Source organism: Bombus pascuorum, chromosome 6 (assembly GCF_905332965.1).
Source record: "Bombus pascuorum chromosome 6, iyBomPasc1.1, whole genome shotgun sequence".
NCBI classification, from domain to species: Eukaryota; Metazoa; Arthropoda; class Insecta; order Hymenoptera; family Apidae; genus Bombus; species Bombus pascuorum.
Window position 1 is genome coordinate 16,997,874 of NC_083493.1, and position 21,668 is coordinate 17,019,541.

The window sequence follows — 21,668 nt, forward strand, 5'->3', positions numbered from 1 at the left end:
GTAGCGTGGATAGTCGAGAGTAACGAACGCGACCCCCGCTCGTCACCGATCGGTTAAAAGTTCTCGCACGACTCGCGACTACTGTCTCTCTCGTCTCTCTCTCGGTCCGATTATCGCTCGACACGCGCGTCCTAGCTTCTACCAGTGGGGAGGCGCCACGCTAGAAAGCAAAACTCGGGAACATCGTTGTCTCGTAATCGCGATCGTTTCACCGAGAAAAGTATCGAAGATCGTAGTTTGTTCGCGGCAAGAGGCGTCGCGACGCTATTGACCGCGACGCGTCGCGTCGCGTCGCGGCTTTCTTTTACTATCCGCTAGTAGTAAAAGTACAAGAATGGACGAATCTGGAATCGACATGGGTTTCGATCTGGCAGCTATTACCGCTGATTTGGAACATCGCGAAGCGGATCTCTGCGATCGTCTATGTCAGGAGAAACAGAATGGAATAATTGGTATCGATGAATCGGATTGCGGTAATAAACAAGACAATGGGCATAGAAACAACCACGACGATTGGGAACAAGCTCTATCTTTTCTCTCGACACCACTGCAAGACATCATGTACTACGAATTAAAAAGTCGAGCGCCGAATATCGACAGGTACGTTGCTTCAAACTTATGATCACGATACACGAGCACGGTTATACGGGTCAAGGTTCAAATTGTTTCTTAATCCGAACAGTTTCACGATATCAATTCACCGTTTGCAACTTCTTGAAGTTACATTCTTTACTCGTCTCCGTCATCTGTGCGCTCGTTTCTTGCTTCGGCTCGAGTCGGCTCGATTCGTAGAACATCGAGTCGACTCGGTTTCGATTCGGCTCGATTCGCCTGTCTACCGCCGCTCTCGCACTTTCGATCTTAATTTCGATCTTGGAAGAAAAATCTCTCGATTCTGGAATAATCCGTACCTCTGACGTTCCGTAGAATTTAAATCTCTATTGCCAAAACATATACGAAAGTTTCATCCCGTGGAAAATTGATTCGCGTGACACACGGGCACGTGTCGATGTTGAAGATAATACGAGCTCGTCGATCGAATCGTCTTCCGAAGTAATTCGCTACAAACCTAAAAATCCCAAAAGAAACGCCATAGGTGACGGTTGGGTAATTTAATTGCCGCGTTTTGCATTCTTCAAATCGGCGGTGTTGACATCTAGTTGATAGTCGGTGTTTAGGCGACGAAGGAGATTTGGCGCGGATACGCGAATGCGCGACAGCGGCGAGATGCGCGAGCGAAATCGAAAGGGTGGAAAAGAGATAAGAGTAACGGATCCAGGTTTAGAGCAACGATCGTTGGTTTTTTCATAGCTAACAGCGTGGTGGTCGTCGACGATGTCGAAGATAACAAAATAAGACATCTGGCTTAGTAGCGTCGCGGCTCGTCGCGTCGGCTAGTTTGGCCGTAAAGCGTCTTCACCTCCTTCGGAGGACATGCAAGAAATATCCGAGACAGTGCGGCAAATCGTCGAATTCGAGGATTTAGTGTCGCGATTGAATCGAATAAACGACGTTGGACGTCCGTTGACCAATAACCGTTCCGTTATCGAAGGAAGAATCGGTACCGCGATTACACTACCAACAACAACTATAACGGCTACGTTAACGAGAACAACGACGACAAAGTCGTTGTCCAATTGGACGAGTAATACTGGCTCGTTGCTAGGTCCGCGTTATGTAGCTCCGGGATCGGTGGCTGAATTTGAATCGGAATCGGTATCAAAATTGGGTACGGTGCCTGTGCCGGCGTCGGCGCCAACGTCGACGTCGGCATCGGTAGAGTTTGCGAGCAAACAGCAATCACCGTCGTTTAGCTCGATTCCACTGTCGTTTTCGTCGTCCGTGCATTCGGACATCGAATCTGCCGTAAAGTCCGTCGTTGATCGAGCGTTCAATTTCTCGTCTACCTTGGATCGTCAACGGAAAGACGGAAAGGTTGGACAACGCGAGCAAGAGCAACGCGTGCGCGTGAACATCGGTATCGACGAGGATCTGCGCATGATCCTCGAAATGGATCCGTCGATCGTTGACGGAACGCCGACGGCGTCTCCGTTGCACGGCAATTCTCGGAACAACGGTCACGTTGCGTTTGCCCGACCATTACGATCTACTCGCCCACAAGGCTGGTACAGAACTGTTAAAAACGGTTCGAGTTTCATTCAACGCTTTGCATCTTTTCATTTCTTATCATATCCCTGTTCAATCTGATTTTTCAATTACCTTACGTCCTTTCGTTTTTTTTTTTCAGCTACTCTCCTGCCCGGTTACCGTTACGCCTTCTACTCCCACTCTCCCATTCCGTCTCTATCTCGCTCTCGCGCTCGCTCGTCTGCTCATTACTATCTATCTATCTATCTATCCTATCTAAATCTTTTATTCGTTCTGGCTTTTGCTTGTTCAACCTTGCTCGCCAAATAGCGAGATCTTCCTCGTAAGATGGTTCTTCTCGCCGAACATGTGTGTCCATTTCCGTTTACCGCTACGTCTACATTCTTCTCGACTGTAAACATTGCATCTAAATATAAATGCGTCCTTGGTTCTTACACGTAGATGTGTTTCGTGAACCTGGCGGTGTACCGCAAGTATCGTGCACACGAGTCTCGTCGTTTCCTTGCGTCTGTGCCTTTCGTCTCCCATATTTTTCCTGTTTTTCCGTTTCAGAAGATTCGTTTTATCCTGTCACAGACGAAGGAAAATAACGTTCCTTTCTCGAAAGGAAGTCCGACAGTGGCTATAGCGATTCGATATCGCTGGCCGGTAAATCGTAAATATCGTTTTACGTGTGCGCAATTCGTTCGTTATGTATTTTACACGTTACGTTACGCTTATCCATCCTTGTTTTCTCTTTGAAATTTGTTCACTGTCACCGAGCGATAGATACGTATCTCTGTCAAGTTGTTTTCGATCGTTTCTCAATATATGCGTTTAGTAGACTGCTGATTTCTATGAAAACCCATACTATTATAGCTAAGGAAAAGCAATCTGAAAGTAAGATTTCTTTCCTTTTTTTAAATATTATAATGGAAATTTCAGCATTTAATTTTAAAATTTACCATTTCCATTTCTCACAAGTGTATAAAAATTCGTAAAGAAGAATAACGTTCGCCTGTATTTCCCCTCTATGGTAAAGGCTAGATGAATAGAAATGAAAATAGTTGATTGCCAACGCGACAAAAGCGAGATAGAGAGGAAAGGCACAAAAGCGTAAGAACGACTTACAATTAGAAAGAGAGAGAGAGAGAGAGAGAGAGAGAGAGAGAGAGAGAGAGAGAGAAAGAGAGGGGGGGAAAGAGAAGCAACGAATAGATATAGAGCAACTCGGTTAGTTTTCGCCGAAGATGATTACGTAACGCAGTTGCGACAAACATACGAAACGAACGGGATCCCGATCGTTTCGAGACAGAAAGCAGCGACAGAAACGCGTTGTGCTTTCAATGTATTGTTCGGAAGAGAAGATCGCCACTCGGAGGACAAGAATCGTATCTCGATCCAAATTGCACAATATCACTATTTTGGTTTTCTTATGGCTATAATTTGGCAGTGTTCCCAAACCCGGAATACCTTTTAGGCGACCGATACCACCTCCTCTTGGTAAACCGTCGATTCGCCATGCGATTTCTGCGCGTCTATTTTTTGCATGGAACTCTGCTCCGTAAATGGGCATAGATTTCTACACCTTTGTCGTTTACCGATCCACGTATCAATTATAACGTATATGCAAGTATCGGATCAACCGAAATGGTCTCTCTACTTTTGTTCGGATATTATAAATATTAGTACGAACACGATCGCGCCAAGTTACGGAAATAACGGCAAAGGAAAATCGTTTTGACGCCGTGTCGTAGATTTTGATGTTAATGAACCACGCCTTGATTCTCGATACGCGCCTTCTTTCGTTTATTTTTTACATTTCGACGGTCGTAGCGCGCGCATGTTGCTGCTATTTGCGCGTACACGCGTTTCAAACGTTTCCATATTTCGTTCTTGACTTTAGTCGACGATGATAAAATAGATGCGTGGAGCAAACTACGAAACGATCATGGGATAGAGAAGGTACTGCTCCCTCGACATTTCCTCGGCATTTTCCTCTCACTCCTACGAAAAAGAAAAACAAAATCGATTAGTCGTGGCTGCTAGTAAAGAAGTTAAACACGAGTAGCTGGTTCTAACAAAGATTCGTTGATCGCGTCCAACGGAGAAGGAAGCTAAAATTTGATGCATAAAATCGATTCGTTTCCGATGGCTTTCAGTCCACCGACGTTTAAAACTGCGACGCCCACATCGCGTACGCAACTGAAGCTCCAGCTGATGCGAGAGCAGCTGCAGGAGCAAGAGAGGCGAGAGGCTGAATTCCGTCAGAACTTGCAGCAACAGAGACCAACTACCGCCCCTCCTAGACCCGTACCCACTACTACGCTGTCGACTATCGGGGTAGATGTACCACCGCAAGTCTTACAGGTATGTACGTATGTATTCTTCTTATCGTTTCTCTTATCTTCTTATCATTGACTCCAATTCTACCCTTCGTCTACTTTATTTCGACGTTGTGTACGAGATGCAATTTATTTTTGTACCTCGTTTCGTCCCGCGAATACTCTTTTTCTCTTGTCTTTTACATTTCTTACGCGCTCGTGTATACTTAAACGCGACGATGCAACGTGTGTGCAAACACGTGTTTCAGACAAACAGATGATTCAAAGTTTTAACGTTTTCACAGCGTAGCGCGATTCAAGGCGGAAGGAGGGGAAGAAATATAAAATACCGTGCCTTTCTTAGCTAAAGGCACGATAAAGACAGACGAACTAATACGATTCCGGTGCACTTTCGAAGTAATAGCGTAAGAAACCTACAGTGTTCGACCTTATTGCATATTTCTGCAAGTTTTAGCCAACACTGTGCCGATAAGACCAGAAATAGAATAGAAACACGTGTCACTCGGTAACGATCATCGAAACTGGTAGTCGTTTCTTCGAATAGAAACAAACAGGAAATGTGGTTTAAAGAAAGAGAAAGAGGGTCGATAGATTAAACGAGCGGCGCCACTTTTTGTTCACAGGTACGAACGCTATTGGAAAATCCGACGCGTTATCACGTTGTTCAGAAGCAGAAGAATCAAGTGCGACAGTATCTTCACGAGTCGTTTCGCGGCAATGGTACCACCGGCGACGAAAGCGTTCTCGCAAGAAATTCGGTGGAAGCCGTGCCAACGTCCGCGCCGATGGTTGTCCAGAGCGCACCACCGGGACCAACCGTGCACCATCCAAAGCCACAGCATCCTCACTTGGCCTCGTACCCACATGGTCCCACCGTATTGTCGCACGTTAATCCGCTCGCGGCCAGTCCAGATCCTGCGACTGGTGCCATGTCACCAGGACTTTCCAGTGTCGCAACCAGCAACTCCGAGGTAATTTAATACGTCTACCTGTCGCCTATCGATTTATCATCGTCTTCGAATTCGTGCTCTCGATTCGCGTAACACCTAATATTCCCTTGGAACTATCGGAATAGCAAAGATTGCAAAGCGCAAGGGTAAGAGAAAGGATCGTTTGATTATTATAAGACAAAAGTCATTTTTCTTACAATTCAATTTTCAATTTTTTCATTCAATTTTCTCGCAATTGCTTAGCTCCACTCGAATAATCTTGCTTTACTCTAGGACGCTCGGTTCGTACAAAGTATCGGAAAACGGTAACGGAAATGCACGAAATTTAGGGAAATCGAAGCAGAGAGACAAACCGCGAAAAATCTATCGACGCCACGAGCGTTTATCGTATTTGCCGAATCATGCGTAGGCGCGTGTCCGTGTACGTAAGAGCGTAACAGAATTTTGGCTTTTTAGAGCGAAAACAAAATCGTAGAACGTACTTTCACCTGTTTCGTTCGTTAAACGTAACGATTAAACAGCTGGAAATCGTTGTTACGATCGTACTTGGCAGCTCGAAGGTCGAACCGATCGATCGATCGATCATTCGCTCGCTCACTTTCTTTTTCTTTGTTATTCGTGCGGCATCGAAAGTCGCACGGAAACTGTAATGCTTTTTATTAGTTGCTCGACGATGACACGTGTCATATCTTCGCGAGAATAACTGGTTCGTTCGCAATTGATTCCTTTTTTATACGCTGCATAAATGTTTTTTGTTGCCTTATTTTTTATTTATTACACCGGCAATTTTCTTCTCGGAATTTCTATTTAACGTTTCATCGAGGCTCTTAAAAACGAACAACGCGAGGAACGTACTACTGGCATTGAGTCTACGTCAGAAATGGATTACGTTACACGTATCTCCGTTGAAACGAACGAAGAACGTAAACGCGGCTCTGCTCGTAATTTGCTGTTAATTTTATCAGTTGAAACCTGTTACATTGCTATTTTTTAGCTATGCTCACGAGGTCGTTGCATGCGATATTTTTCGATCCCGCGACACAACTGGGTTAACGGAGAATACCTAAGGCGCGTCGTACGGTCAGCGCGAGAGTAGAATACGTAATAGTACTGGACGATAGGAGAAATTGGTCGCGACACAAGCTTCAACGACCGTCGTAAAATTATTTAAGCAAGGAACGTATCGAGTGCGAGTTGCCGAGGAGACAGGAAGAATCTAAAAAAAAAGACGCATAGAGAAGCAAACACAAAGCTTAAAACGTCGTTCACGAGATATTGGCGACGAGCTAGAACTAGAAATTTCGTTATCGCAGGCAATTCGCGTAGCCAGGAAAATATTTACAAATATCCTGCGTGACTGGCGAAAGGCCGAAACGACGAAAGAATAAACGACAAAGGATGGAAGAACGCGCCGACGAAAGGGATCAAGCGAATATCCTACTTCGAAGCCTCGTTCAAATCGGTCAAGTTTGAATCGCAAGGAGTCGAATGGACCAACGAGCGTAGAAATTTGAATCGCATCGAAATCAGGTAAATACCAAGTTCACGCTAGGCAAGCTGTTTCCAGTTACTGGAATCCAAGCCGTTCGAATTCGATTTAATTTGAACGAGGCTGAAATGGCGAGCGATAGAAATGAAAATGCGCGGCTGCCATGTGGCCGTAGTGCCGTAGCTGTAGCCTAATAGTAGGGGATAATGGGTAGAAGCGGTAACTTAACGATAGCCGATAGCGCAGCGGGCGTGGGGCATGGCGATGCTCGGTGGCTCGTGGCGCGTGGCGAGCATTCGAGCAGCAGCGAGTAGTAGCGAGCAGTAGCGAGCAGTAGCGAGCAGTACCGAAACGAGCCGATCGACGGTGGAGGTTCGGGTTCGCGCGAGAGCAAACCTTCGTGGAGCGTCGTTTACCTCGACGGTGGTTCGATGTTTGTTTCGCGAAGCGATCTTCCGTGTCGTCTCGTTTCTTCGATTTGTCAGAGCGATCGACGTTTTCACGACGGGCCAACGAGGGGTGAGAGAAGAAGGAAGAGAAAACATCTTCCCGCCACAGATCATTCGACGCGGAAATTTTCCACGCGATCAACGCGTCCATCGTGTGCCAACACCCGCTAACGATGTTTCACGACGAGGAGAACCGCGATCGATGAATCGTCGAACGATCTCGCTCTGGTTAAGAACAACGTCGGCGCGATATTCGTTTCGCGTTCGCTTTAAGCCGATCACCAACACCTAACTCGTCACTCATCGATACGGTAAAAGCGATTTTCTGGCTACGACAGATCCGATTTGCGACCGAAGGAGAACGACAGAGTCGAACGCTGATCGTTTTTGAGTTCATCGCTGGCAATTCGAGCCGATAACGACTCTTTTGGACGACAGATCGTTGTAAAGCGTGACGTATACGTATACTTGGAATCGACGTACTATCGACTAATATCGAGTTATCTTCGCGTATACTCCACCTGTTCGTCACTCGTCGTCTATCATCCGCTCCCTGTTCCCAACTCTCCCGCCGTTCCCGTTTAACTCGGAATCCCACTTCACTTCGCCGAGATCGTGAGATACGTTATTGGGTAACCGCAACCTTGAGGTACGCTTAATCGTAGGTAGCCGAGTCGCGACGGAGTGGCGGTACGAGGAGAAAACGCAAGGTTGCTACGAAACGACGTCGTCGCATCGGCAAAACCTTCGAGTCCAAGACCGAGTCCGAAAAATGCACTCGTTCTTCGATCGGTTATCCGCATTCGTATTCGCTTTCGCGCTCGTTCCAGCACCGTTACATTGACACGTATTCTTCGCACAGGAACAATCGTTCGTCCTCTTGAATGCCAATCCACCCCGTTATCAAGATCGTAGCTACAATTATATTCGAGTATCCTTCGCGACCGCCACCGATTAAGAGACGTTTACTTTCTTTTTCTCCTATCGTTGTTTCGGTGTTTCGATTATCGTGCGCGTGTACGTTTCGAGTGTCAGCCACCGAACGCAGGAAAACGATTATACATGAGGAGAGCGACGATCGGTTTTACGAGAAAATTTCCGGCAAATGGATGGACGAAGAGGAGAATAGTTAGCGGAACACGCAACGTTAATCAGGAGTTACGATCGGCGCCAAGGATCTTCCTTTTGCGAAGAAGAAGACAGACGGAGGGCGGCGGAGAAACGGAGAAGGAAAGAGAACAAGAAGGACGATGACGTCGAAAACGGTGGCAATGACGTTGACGACGATAGCGACGATGCCAACGACGACGATAACGACGATGACGACGACGTTGAAACTCGTCTGAGATCGCGAGGAAATAATTTCCATCGTCGGCTTCGCTTTAAGATAGTTTTAACGGTTGGCATGATTACCGTACCGTATATACGCTTCTTTAACATTCAACGGAGAAGCGAATTTTACTGAATTACCAATCTTCTTTGCGTTTGCGAGTTCAAACCCACGCGGCTCCACGCCACGATCGCGCGCTACTAGCCACGTGCGTCAACGCGTACTACACGTGCGCACATGTCTCTAGTGTTTGACCGCACGAATATACATACGGTTCTTCTTACTTTTTCGTTCATCGGATCAATTTCAAGCAACGACAACATGCCAGTGTTCAATATAATAACCCGAAGGTGTAAGGTGAGTTTCGTTCGATTCGTTAAACTATCGGCAACGAAGCGATTCGTTCACTGATTTTGCTCGTATTTTACGCGCATCTCGACACGCTTCGTTTTCGTTAATTGCATCTAGTTGCTCGTGTTATCGCGTTATCACGTTATCGCGTTATTACGTTATCAACGCTGCATTTCACAACGCAAACGACTAGACGGACGGATGAGACGTTGAACGGATCGAAGCGAAAGGCAAGATGAATTTGAAGAAAATTTAATACGTTTACGTTTCGTTAGATCGATTCTTATTTGCGAAATAATCAACTGTCAAAGATCGATATCGATTAAGTCGGTGTAATCAGCGCTTATCGCATCCTTTATTGTTTTAACAAAAGACCATCGTAAGCGTAACATCTAAAAAACTCGCAAGTGGCGATGGATTGTTTACGTGCCTTTAATCTTCTGTACTTCGTATTTTCTGCGTATACGTATACCTATGTGTATATATTCTTATATACATATATATACACACACATATATATATATGTATATATATGATACAGCAGCGATCGATGTGGTTCGCGCAATCATCAACTGGTAGATCTTTGGCAACGGCACATCGCGACCTCTCACCTTACGAAACTTTGTTGCTATAATTTGGAATTTGGAATTTTCTTGTACTATTCAACGTATATTGACGGCGAGGATGCGTAAGATAATCGTGATAAGCGTCAGCATTTCCGACCGCTCGGCCGAGCGTATAAATCTTTCTCGATCAAGGATTGAAAACGCTTTTCAAGATAACGACAATCGCCTCGATAACAGCTTATCTAGGTAAAAACACCTAAATACTACGAACATTCCGAGCGATGCTAATATTTGTGAGCGATGCCGTACTAACGTTTCGTAACGAACAACTTCGTTTGTACGAAGTCAGAAACGCGAACACATAACCGATACCAATACGAACAGGCAGACATAGACGGCGGATCAGCAAGAGGATGCCAGTCGTGATGGAAGTGCACATATGTACAACGTGTTAGCATATTTATTACGGAAACCGCCCTCCGACCATTTTCGTTTAATCGCTCTCAGCCGATTGCAAGGATAGCTTCTATCGCGGCTAACCAGTAGTCTGTGAATTTTTACGCGTTTACGGGAAATTCCAAGTCGCTAAAACGTACCGAATGCGCACGAATATATAACGCAAAAGTTCTAGTTGAATTCTATTTGTTTAATTACGTTCGTAAAAATAGGAATTTGCATAAATATTTGTAGTCTACCAAGGCGGATAGTATCTTCGTTGAACGTTGTGTATCCAATACAATGCTAACGTCGTTTTTCACTTGCGTGGCGAAAGATATAACGCGATATGACGAAACGAGATGAAACATTAGAACGTAAGACCAGACATGACTTCAACTGTGATAATTGTTTTATCCGATGTGACATAAACAATAGCGATTTCGATCATTTTTTCCAACTCCGCTTCTCCGACTATCTGCAATTACCCATATCTTTGATATTATCGTTTGATCGCATTTAGATTATCGGTAGCTGAAACATAAATGAAATTCCAGCGATCAACTAGGTTGCCTTTATTAAGGCCCCTACTCGGTTCCCTTTATCAATCGACTTTGTCATTTTCTTTCTTTCTTTCCTATTGGCTCTTTCGTATTTTTCATATTCCATCGCTTTCTCTCGTACAATTTAAATCTATCCTTTGGCTCCGCCTTTTGCCACCGTTGTCTTTCTCGCACAACACGTTCTATCGGCACGTTCTTCCACGGACAGACATCGGTTATTGTTGTTACGTAATATTTACGTAACTTACACGTACGCAACTTGAATAGCCATAAGCGCCGTACGCTGAGCACCGATGCTCGCGATCTCAACCCGTTTTATATCGTTTCCTCTGAATTTGCACCACTCTGCCCTCCTTTTTCATAACCGTTCAACTTCTCTATCACGTTTCTTTTGCCTTTTTATCGTCTTTCTCTTTTTCCTTAACGCTTTCTCTCTCTCTCTTTCTGTTTCACTCTCGTTTGTTCAAACCTGATCTATCACTGTCCCATTAAAACATTCTTTGACCATCGACAGCGATCGAATGGACGATCGTCAACGAAGAGAGTATGAAGAATTGCGAATAAAGTCCACGAGATTCGATAAAATCGTGGCAGTATGTACGATATAGGTGCGAGAACGTTCTTCCTGTTATCAAATCCGCTTAACAGAGCAAACTAAGCGTGATATAATCAAATTGTTTTTCCGAAAATATTACATCCTCTATGATATTTCTTTCGTTCAAAGGTTGCATCAGATATCCGGCGAATGAGTCGATAGAGGAAAAACACAAAAAGGAAATGGTACGGAGAAAATGCGATACGACAATTAGCTTTGACAGCGATTTTAACGTGAACTCGTTTGCTGACCCCGCGTCCAAGCAAAATTGCATCTAGTCCTCTTTCCATCGATACATAGATAAAGTATAAATTGAAAAGGCATTCGAAGACGATTGAAATACGATAGAATCGCGTACCCTGTGTCGCGTGTAAAAGTACACATCGCGATGGAATTTGTATTTATCGTCCGAGAACGTAGACGATCCGAAAGTTGAGTTTAACCGTTTTGGTCATATGAAATTTGTATGATTACAGGCGGAGGATCTTCTGGACGACATCCTGTCGTTCGAAGCCAACTCCCTAGGTGATAATTTAAAAGACAGCCAGTCAGGAAGTCTGTCCAATATTCCAGAGTTACAAATCAAGCCCGAACCTCTGTTGCTTACCGATGCTGAGATACACGCGCTTGCCAAAGATCGACAAAAGAAAGATAATCATAATATGAGTAAGTAAATACGATCGACTATCGGCCATACGTATGCGGTGACGGTAACCTGTTACTATTAATTATTAGCAGTATGCGAAAAACCGTAATACATTCGTACGTCTCTATTTCGGTGCTCGTTGTTCGCTCGAAACAACTGAGACGGTCATTTGAATTGTAAACGAATTAGAGACGGGTTCCTCTTCCTGCGAGCGTGTAAAATCCGATATATCCACGTCAAATATCCATCGAGCGCAACGTAATCGTTTGGTTTCTGATGTTCGTGATTCTTCAACGAGATAACTCATTTTGTTATGCCACTATACTGGTTCGTACGTGGGCGAATATATAAAGTACGCTAATGTAGAATACGATAGGTTTGTATCGGCGTGAATTAGAGATCTGCAGCACAACAAGGCGAAACTAGAAATGGCAATTTTATAAAATTAGAGTAGGAGTTAATTTTGTCTATTTATTATTAGTAGCCGACATGGTTGTCGTTAATCAACACGGCTGCTGTCGATGCTGCTTACCATCTGAACGCCAGCTTTCGCGCGTCGGCACTCGATATGAAAATATGTAAAAATATTTTCAGACGCAACTGCGATATCCTAATTATAATTCATATTATTATTATGATTTTCAGTCGAGAGACGGCGACGGTTCAATATCAACGATAGAATCAAAGAGCTCGGCACTCTCTTGCCTAAAACTAACGACCCGTAAGTACGTTTTTCAATTTCATGACCGTTTACCGCATATCGCTAACGCAGCAACAAGCATCTAACTCCTTTGCGATTTGTAGAGAACAAAATGCTCGATAAGATCGGTAAAACACGTTATGTACGAAGAGCGTTGCTCGTCGTGCAGAATATATCGTTCACAGACGAAAAACGTACGTAGACAATTTCTCGCAAAACGAACTTGCTACTGAAAACGTAGATAGTAGCTTTCGATGTGAAGTATTTAATCGATGGGTCGCTTATTCGTCGTCTTTAATCTCTGCAACGTTTTTCATTGCCGGTAGGTCGAGTATCTCAAAAACGACGTTTACGTCATTCTTCTTGACACGTTCTCTCGTTTCTTTTCTCAGCTTACGTTGCCTTCGTCGTGAGTCGATATTAAACTTAGAAATCTTACGAATGGATCGATCAGAGAATGGAAAGGCGAAAGAGCAACGAAAAACCTGAAACAATTTCTCGAAACTAAATTCGTTCGATCTCGTTTCTCCCTGTATCCTGCGTCTTGCATTGCGTAATAAGTTTCCGGAGAACGAAATAACGAGCGATACTTGGTACGGTCGAGTACCGAAGCATCGCCTTCTTCTAAGATTAGCATCGCACGAAAGAAAGATGTACGGAACTGCGAGTAGACCGTGTTACCGTGTCTCGAGTCTCACCTCGATAACGAAACGAGTCTAAGTACAATGGCAAACATTCTGATACGACCCCGTTTTCCAAAATTCTCTCTCTTTCTCACCACCGATCGATGTCTCTTGGCTGGCGTTACGTACGTATCTTCCGTCTCGTTTGTCTTTGATTTTATGCGATCGAATTTTACAGCGCTATTTTACTTTCCCATCTAACACGCAACGATAAGAAAACATCGAATCGCATTTGTCTAACTTTACCGATGGGATTCTAAAATAAATGGGAATATATCTTGGAGGAGGAAATTTTTATTCGTTCGAGCGATTTCTTTGCGCGATAGCTTCAAAGAGTTAAAGATCTAATGGAACGTGTGTGACGAAGAGAAGAAGACACGGCGAATCTTTGATAACGCGACTCGAACAGCGTAACATCGTAGTCAACTAATTTTCGCTTGTTCCAGATATTATGAAATCGTGCGAGACGTCAGGCCAAACAAGGGAACGATTCTAAAGTCTTCGGTGGAGTACATAAAATTGTTAAAAAACGAGTTGACAAGGATGAAACAGAACGAGCTGAGACACAAGCAACTGGAACATCAGAATCGTCGACTCCTTTTACGAGTTCAAGAGTTGGAGTTGCAAGCGAAGGCGCATGGTCTTCCGGTGACTGATTTTAGTTGGGCCTCGACTTCCGGTAGCATGCTGAACACCTTTCCTCGAAACAAGCTCGAACAACGCAAGGTAATCGAATTTCCATATATACTACCGGTCATAACAGAATTAGGACATCCGTTGATATTCCATACAAAATTCGACATTTCCTACTGCTTTTGCTTCTTAGTTCTTTGCAAGCGTATGCATAGAAAGAAATTAAAATTTTTATCCGTGGTCCTAATTCGACGGCCCGTGTTATTCTCTCTTGCTTTATCACGAACGTCGTTTGTCTTCTCTCAGGAACGAGGTGAATATGTACATATTCTCGATGGTGTGCATCCTCGCGCAACGACGACTGTCACGATATCGCGGCTGCTATGAATTTCGTCAAGGTTATGCCGATCAACACCGATATGTACCGCTGATCGTTTCACGATCCTTGATCCGAATAAACGCTCGCTTCGTTCCCGAGACTGGTTTCATAATTCGCATGTGTTCCGATCAGACTGCCAGCTACGAAATCGCTCGTCTTGCTCTCTCTCTCTCTCTTTTTTTCTTCCCCTCTCCCTCTCTCTGTTTCCTTTTTTACGAGTGTGCGTGTACAAATAAATAGTTCTATCGTCGATATCACGTCCTCTTGTCCCTCGTTACCGGTGTTTCAACCAAGCACCATGTTTCCGTTCGTTTTTCCGTTGTACGCGTATTCTTATCGTCTTTTCTTTATTCTCTTTGTCGTTCTAATATTTTACTCTCTTTTTCCCTCTGCATCGGTTCCCTCTTCTGCCTTTACCTCGCGTTTCTTGGATTCACGTCGAGTACTTGTGTCAGGCGTTCTAATCCTACGTTACAGAACTATCCGATCGCGGAAATGACTTATCTTATCGTAATTTGGAAGCATTAGGTATATTTTTACGTTCGGTATTCTATTTTTTTTTCTTTTTTATCTAATTGCGTTTTCCTTAAATATCCGCTCGTCGACGACGGAAACCAGTAAATTCGTCGCAAAAGTCTTAAAAGACTATGAGTCGATCCGTTGTTCGGACTGTCTGTCTTCCGAGCTCAAGCGAAGGCAGATTCGCGAAACGACACATTGGTGAAAATCCAGTCGGTATATCTATAAGCGATTTGTTGGTTCGATGAAACGCGAACGTTGATGAAAGCGCAATTTGTATCGCATGTTCAAGCAACGAAATAAAGCGGACGTCTCTCGCTGCTGTTCGTTCGCGATTACATCGAACGAAAGTGTTGATTAATATGCACCGTATATTCATGTATAATTTATTTCCGTCGTTCATTCGCGTGAATTGAAAATATTTCGATGCCACACGACGATCAGCTTCGGTTATCACGCTCGAAGATTGCAAGGGAAAGGCACGATAAGTCGCATTTTTCATCCTTCGCGAGACAACAGTTTCCGAAACAGTTTCCGAAACAGTTACCGAAATTGTCGTTTTATTTGATTTTCGGATTTAGCATGTATGTATTTTTCTACCTCCTCCGTAATTAAAAAATAATATCGTTTTGTATTAATTTTGTATCGAAGATACCAAAGCACCGTTTGTCTTAAGAATCGTTCCTTTGGTTGGACCCAACAGGGTCTTTCCATTCTTGTGAGTTTTATATAAAAGAATAAACAGAAACGTACTTATCGTCCTTTCTTCGTGCGATCTACGTTTTGTTAATAAATAGAAGCAGATTGTTCGTTGTAAAGACATGTTATTTTTGTGTACTAAACAGATTCCAGAATTGGTTACCGAAGAAGCAACGAGCTTAAGTATGTCGCAGCTGGAAGATCTGATGGAGGACGATGGAAACGGTCCGATTCATAGCGGCGACCCGATGCTCTCGTCGCCTCATTTACCGCCGCTAAGTCCAGCACAGGCTGGCTGTCAACATGCCCTACCAGACGAAGATACCCTTGGTAGTTTGGCACCAACCACGCCGAATTCCTCCTCCGATATGGACATTGTCGCGTAATAGGATCCGAGCGTTGATAGCGCTCCGAATAATCAATTTATATATTTTTCAATCGGAAGGACATTCGAATTTTATCGTAACAAGAAAGTAACAAACGCGATATAATCGATACCGAGCGATGCGAACGTCGCATCCTTGTGTCTGATTAACAACGTACATGTTATGTGTTGTTCTTGTCCTTTTTTCCAACGGCTGGCCGTTACATACATACGTATTATAAATCGTAAGTCTATGTAAAAAGATACTTAGTATAATCGTATAATGATTCTTGAGAAAATTCACCTACTTTCACGCATTCAAATAGTTGCAAAAGCAAAAAGGTTCTCGAACTCGTATTCGTATGGTTGTTTTCGACGGCAACCATCGATCCCTTACAGGTGTCAAATACTTATGGGATATACGTAATGAATAACGGATGCGCTCAGCATCCAAGTTTTACGATAAATAAACGCTCGCGCAGGTCGCGAGTTCGTTGACGAACAAACAAAGAATCGAAATATACTTTAAAATACTTTTTGGAGTCGTCCAGAGTTACGAGAAATACTCTGGATGTTCCTTTTAATTTCTAATTTTTGTCCCAGTTCGATTATGATCAGTGTTATCGCATTACGTTGCGTTTCGTCGCATTATTAGAAGCAAAGCGTACCGCGATACTCGAACCAGTTCGTTCAAGTGCCTTTTAATTTTTTTCTGTCATTCTCCTTCGCCTTCACCCATTGTCTTAGTTGTTGATAATGCGCGAAGAGAATCAACTGCGTGTTTCATCGTCCAACGATTTCGTTGACCATTTTTAACGATTATTCGTTTCTTCCTATAAAATTTCTCGATTTAAAAAGACATTAGTGAACGTACGTTCAGATATAGATATATAATGGCGAGTACGGGCTAATTAAACTTGACACGTAGATCTAAGATGATAATCGATCAATTAGAAAAGAGACGATTCGATAACTCGAAGGAAAACTTGAACAAGTGTTGTAAACAAGATAAGAGGAGGTGATTTATTGAAAGACGAAAACTTACGTGGGAGAAAAGCCTGCGACAGAATATATATTTTCGAAAGTATTTTGCGTCGGAAACAGCAAGTGATTAATGTTACTGGCGAATGATGTACGCTGTTATTCCACGGAGATGTCTCGTGTGCGCGAATAATATTGCTGTTCCCGTCGCTCTGTGATCCTTTTAATATATGTAACTAATCGCGTTTTACCTCGTTAATGCGTATTATTCGCTCACTGTTATCCGCGAAAACCGTGCAAGAATCTCGTGATAATTCTTCACGGTCACCGCGCGAAACTACAGAGTATATAAAGAGACGTTACAGAAAAAGTGTTTAATCATTTTTTCACGTTTTGTCTTTTCCTTTTCTTCTTTTTCTTTCGTTTATATATTCCCAATATTCTTCCTAGAATCTTAGCGATCAGCTCGAGTACCTGATAAATTTATGTCGATAATTTAATCGAAATAAGATATACTCTTCGTTTGGTACACGGTATTTTACATTTATATCAACACCTTTCGATCGTTTCTGCGTAATCATTTTTAGAATATTCATTTTTCCGGGCAAATTTTTAACCGTTTTATAATTCTATCGGTTACTGAACGAATTGAAAAACCACTAGCCGTCTGTTATGTACAAAAATTATGTAAGAGATAGGTCGTATAGGTCGGAAAATTAATTAGATTCTAGCACGATAGATTATTCTGTTTAGCTTTAAAAGTTATTTTTTGTCTTGCATGGCCTGAATTTTTTCTATTATTGTAATACTATTTCATAAGTTTCTAGTATAAAAGGTTATCACAACAGTCTCTTCTTAGTAGCCATGTGTTTCCTATTCGAAGTAACAATTTAAGATAATTATGTTTCGATACGTAACTACATTCTTAGTAGTTTACAAATGTGTCATAATCTCCGTTTTTTTCTTTTTTTTTTCTATACATAACTCCAACTTGTCTTTCTTAGTTATCTTAATATTTCTAAATGGTTTTTGTCTATACATAATTGATTACATAATTTTGATTAGAAGAACCATATATTTTAGTAATCAAAATTTATAACATTACAGAAAGGGTATGTTCCAGTCGGCTCTACTCTACAGACTCAAAGTTTCAACATGATTGAAACTGATACCAGAAAACTATAAAGAATTGAGCTAACTAAAAGGAGGCATCCATCTCAAATAGGTAATTTTTTACTTCATTTGATACACAGTTAATTTGGTGAAAATTCTAAAAATGAAATTTTCATATTAATATCTTATTATGTTATAGTGCATATTAAACCCTTATTCCTCTTGTTTATTAAAATTCTCTTGGTTTTAATTTTTTTCAAGCAAACTGATTAAGATTCAACGCTTTATCGTTCATTCTTATCGATAGTTTGCAATATTAAAAATATGATGATTTTTGAGATAGTTATGACATTTTGTCATGCTATTATGGGTAATCACCAACACTTAAAAGTTAACGTATACTACATTTATTAAATTTATCTATTTGTTGAGAAATACAGCGTATATAATCGTTACAGCAATGACCAAGTATGCGATTAAATCATCTAGGAGTAACTCTTCGAGATTCTCTTGGAGTGGTTCAAATGCGTTTCCACGGTGCAAATAAAATTCTCAGAATCGTCAAAAGTGTGGTGGGTTTTGACCTAGACTTACTTAGAAAACGTTTGGAAAGAAAGGACGAAGGCAAAAACAGCATGTTGATTCTCGTGGAGCCTAGAATCTATCGACTTGCTCGATATTACAAACCCAAGGGAATTCTTCCAGCAAACTGGAAATATGGTGAGAGTTCCATTGCTAGCGTTCACGTCGCTTAATTACTTTTATGAATTTTTGAACAGAATAAAAATTTAAATATAAGACTTGTGTTTTACTAATCAATTCATTCCAAATTCTCTATTTTCATTTATGTATATCCAACCTAAATACAGTTACTACCAATCTGGAATGAAATATTGGTATTTAAATACAAATGAAAAATCTTATTAGCGTAAAGATCACCGTGGTATAATATTATTTATAATAACCAATGAAACGCTAATCGTCTATTACTAAAAAGTTAAGGTCTTGAAGTCAAGATACCAAACTTCCCTTAGAAATGGGAATTCAAAAAGAATATGAAGGCGCGAATATAAAACAAAAATTGCTGCACGCCCTTAATGTACGAATTCACGATCGATGGATACTAATTTTTGTTGATCGTATTTACAGCTTGTCGTGCTTTTAATTTTAAAGACGGTATAAAATGATACGATAGTATCGTGCAGTTTTTTTTTTGCGTATAAACGACAGTTTGAACCTCAATGTGATTTGCAGAATAGACTAAAACGTTTGCGATTTGAATATCGCGTTCATTTTTCGACTTCGCGCGGTCCTTATATCGACTTGTGCGCCGGCGTGCTGCAGTTGGCATCGGCGAGCGGAATCGCCCGAAAACGACCGAACGTTGACGATCGGAAGCGCGCGTGAATATGCGGTCGCTTAAAATCTTGCTGGTATCGTATTTGAATAGCAGTTGGTCGTTATTTCCCTTATCAAGAGTAGAAGATATAAAATTATTAGGCAATAAACATGTAAGAATTTACTGAAATTCGTTGACTGGAAGCTCAAAGCATCGATAAAGTTTATAGTATATTTTTCTTCTATACGACTCTATTTATGTACACGAAGGTAAAGAAGCTAAAGTATCGTACAAGTTAGTACTATTTATTCGTAAAATATATATCCCGCGTACGTAGTATCGTATCTCTGTTATCGATTACTATTTTTATTATATAGTACATTAAGAAGAATGGACTGGAGCATGCGTATAAGAGAAGTTATAAAGAATACTTAACTGTATTTTTATTTAGTAAGGAACGATGCGAAACGTAAGTCGCATAATATATGCATTATGAGGTGTCGATGGAACCGAAGTCGTAATTATGACTTCACCGTTTCATGGATGGATGATCATGTAATGGTTTTATTTCCCGGTTTAGTCGTTGTCGATGCCAGTATTATACCAAATGCAGTACTGACATCGACAACGAATAGTAAGTAGGAAGTGCTCGTATCAATTAATCTCCTCTCTTTTTACGAGTCAGATATATACGATAGAACTCCGTTTATGTAAAACTGCTGAACCAAAGATAATATATTGGTATAATCGGTAGTATAATCGGAATTTAGATAACAAGAATCCTCAGATTATCCCCACGAGCAATGATTTTTCCTTTACGTAATAACGATTCGCGTTCAGGTAAGCGAATCCGATCAACGATAGATCGTTTAATCGGGCATCAACTACAATTTCGTTACAGCAAATGAAACTCGTACAAACGAAGTACCATTTTGTGATAATAGAAATATGTACGTATCTTGAAGCAATTTGGACTTGCGGTGAACTATTTCGGTAGCTTATCGAGAGAAAAAAGTCAACTGGTTTACGTCATAAACTATCTTGCGTTGTAAGAAGAGTCAAAAATTCGAAGTGTCTCGAAATAAAACTCAGCTCGATATATATCGTAAAAGATGGATAGCGGTACGAGAAAAAGCAATGGATCAAGTAGGAAGAAATGCACAAGTTTTAACACGCACGATGACAATGCTCGTGATTATCGTTATCAGCCAGTGATCACGATGCTTAGCCGGTGTTTGTGAAACGTGAACGACGATCGCGCATTGGTCGTGAGAATTTTGGAAGTTGCTTATTTTGTACTCGTCACGTGCACAGAACGTGGAGATCGACATCGAACCAACATGCGAGTTCCTATCTCCAACCAATCGAGCGTCAAACTTTCGTCTCACCTCTTAAGGCTCGTGGAAACTTGGAAATCGTGATTGGCTGATCCGGATTCCTCTCCGTTTTGCCGTCGCGATTACATTGTTTTTGACGCACGGCACTCGTGGGATTATGCACGAGCACATCGATCTCATGCTCGCTACATTTCCCGATCTCGCGTCGGATGTGTCGCTGCAAGGTGAGATTAAGCGATAAAATTAGCAAAAAATAAAAGAAGAAGAAAACGAAACGGATACCAGCGTGTAATATGATATGGGGATTTTTATCGCAGGCAAAATCTTTCTCCTCTTTCCTCTTCTTGTCTTTTTCTTTCCTCGATAGTGTCTGTTCCCCTCGCTTCGTGCTCTTTTCTTTGCATCTTCACTTTGCCACGATCGAGAATTCGTTACTCGATATCGGCAATCGTTGAAATCTCGAACAATCGATCGATCGGTCGATGATCGATTTCTGCAACGTCGAACGATCGTTGTTACAGTGTTTCGTACGACGTTTGAGCATGGAGGGCGTGAACAAAAATCAAGGCGACGTTGACTCGAAAACGGTTGTTGGAAAATCGTCGAGAGGAAAAATTGGACGAAGAGGGGGCGGGAGGGAGGGGAAGAAAAGGTTGGAAAGCTAAAGAAGAGCGAGGAAGAGCGACGAAGAGCAATAGCGGAGAATTGGCGACTCGCAAGATGCTTTGAGATCCGCGTTCGAATTAATCTTTCGCGGACATAAGACATAATGGCACCGAGCAGCTCAATTACGCTCGGATTAGCAGTACACGAGGGGTTCCCCTTCTCCCCAAACCACTTCTCTCCTCGAGAATCTGTACTCTCAGTGTCCCTTGCACGCTCTCCACCTCGTGCACAATCTACCAGGGCCTTTGAAACGCTATATAAAGTGACAAACTTCCTCGGTGCCGCTGTATTGGCGTTAATACGGCATCACGTTCCGATCAGGTAATAACCGCCGGATAAAATCTATCGAACAACGATACAGTTATTAATTCGTATCATCGACGTCGCGCCGTTGATCTTCTACCGACTGTTACCGTTGCTATTGCTACTATCGCTGACTGTTGCTCTC

General features: G+C 42.3%; 1 protein-coding gene across 4 annotated transcripts; it reads left to right on the forward strand.

Moving 5' to 3' along the window:
• The first annotated feature begins 131 nt into the window (after window positions 1-131).
• On the forward strand, window positions 132-17,135 carry LOC132908410 (microphthalmia-associated transcription factor). Of its 4 annotated transcripts, none has more exons than XM_060962414.1 (7): window positions 132-600; window positions 4,251-4,458; window positions 5,057-5,404; window positions 11,638-11,827; window positions 12,453-12,528; window positions 13,637-13,916; window positions 15,567-17,135. In XM_060962414.1, exons 1-7 carry the CDS (start codon window positions 335-337, stop codon window positions 15,804-15,806), a joined length of 1,608 nt encoding a protein of 535 aa, XP_060818397.1. In that variant the 5' UTR covers window positions 132-334; the 3' UTR covers window positions 15,807-17,135. The 4 variants fall into 4 exon arrangements, with proteins under 4 accessions (XP_060818397.1, XP_060818398.1, XP_060818396.1 ...); XM_060962413.1 differs by lacking the exons at window positions 132-600; window positions 15,567-17,135 and adding exons at window positions 1,277-2,126; window positions 14,130-14,227; XM_060962411.1 differs by lacking the exon at window positions 132-600 and adding an exon at window positions 1,283-2,126.
• Window positions 17,136-21,668: the final 4,533 nt, after the last annotated feature.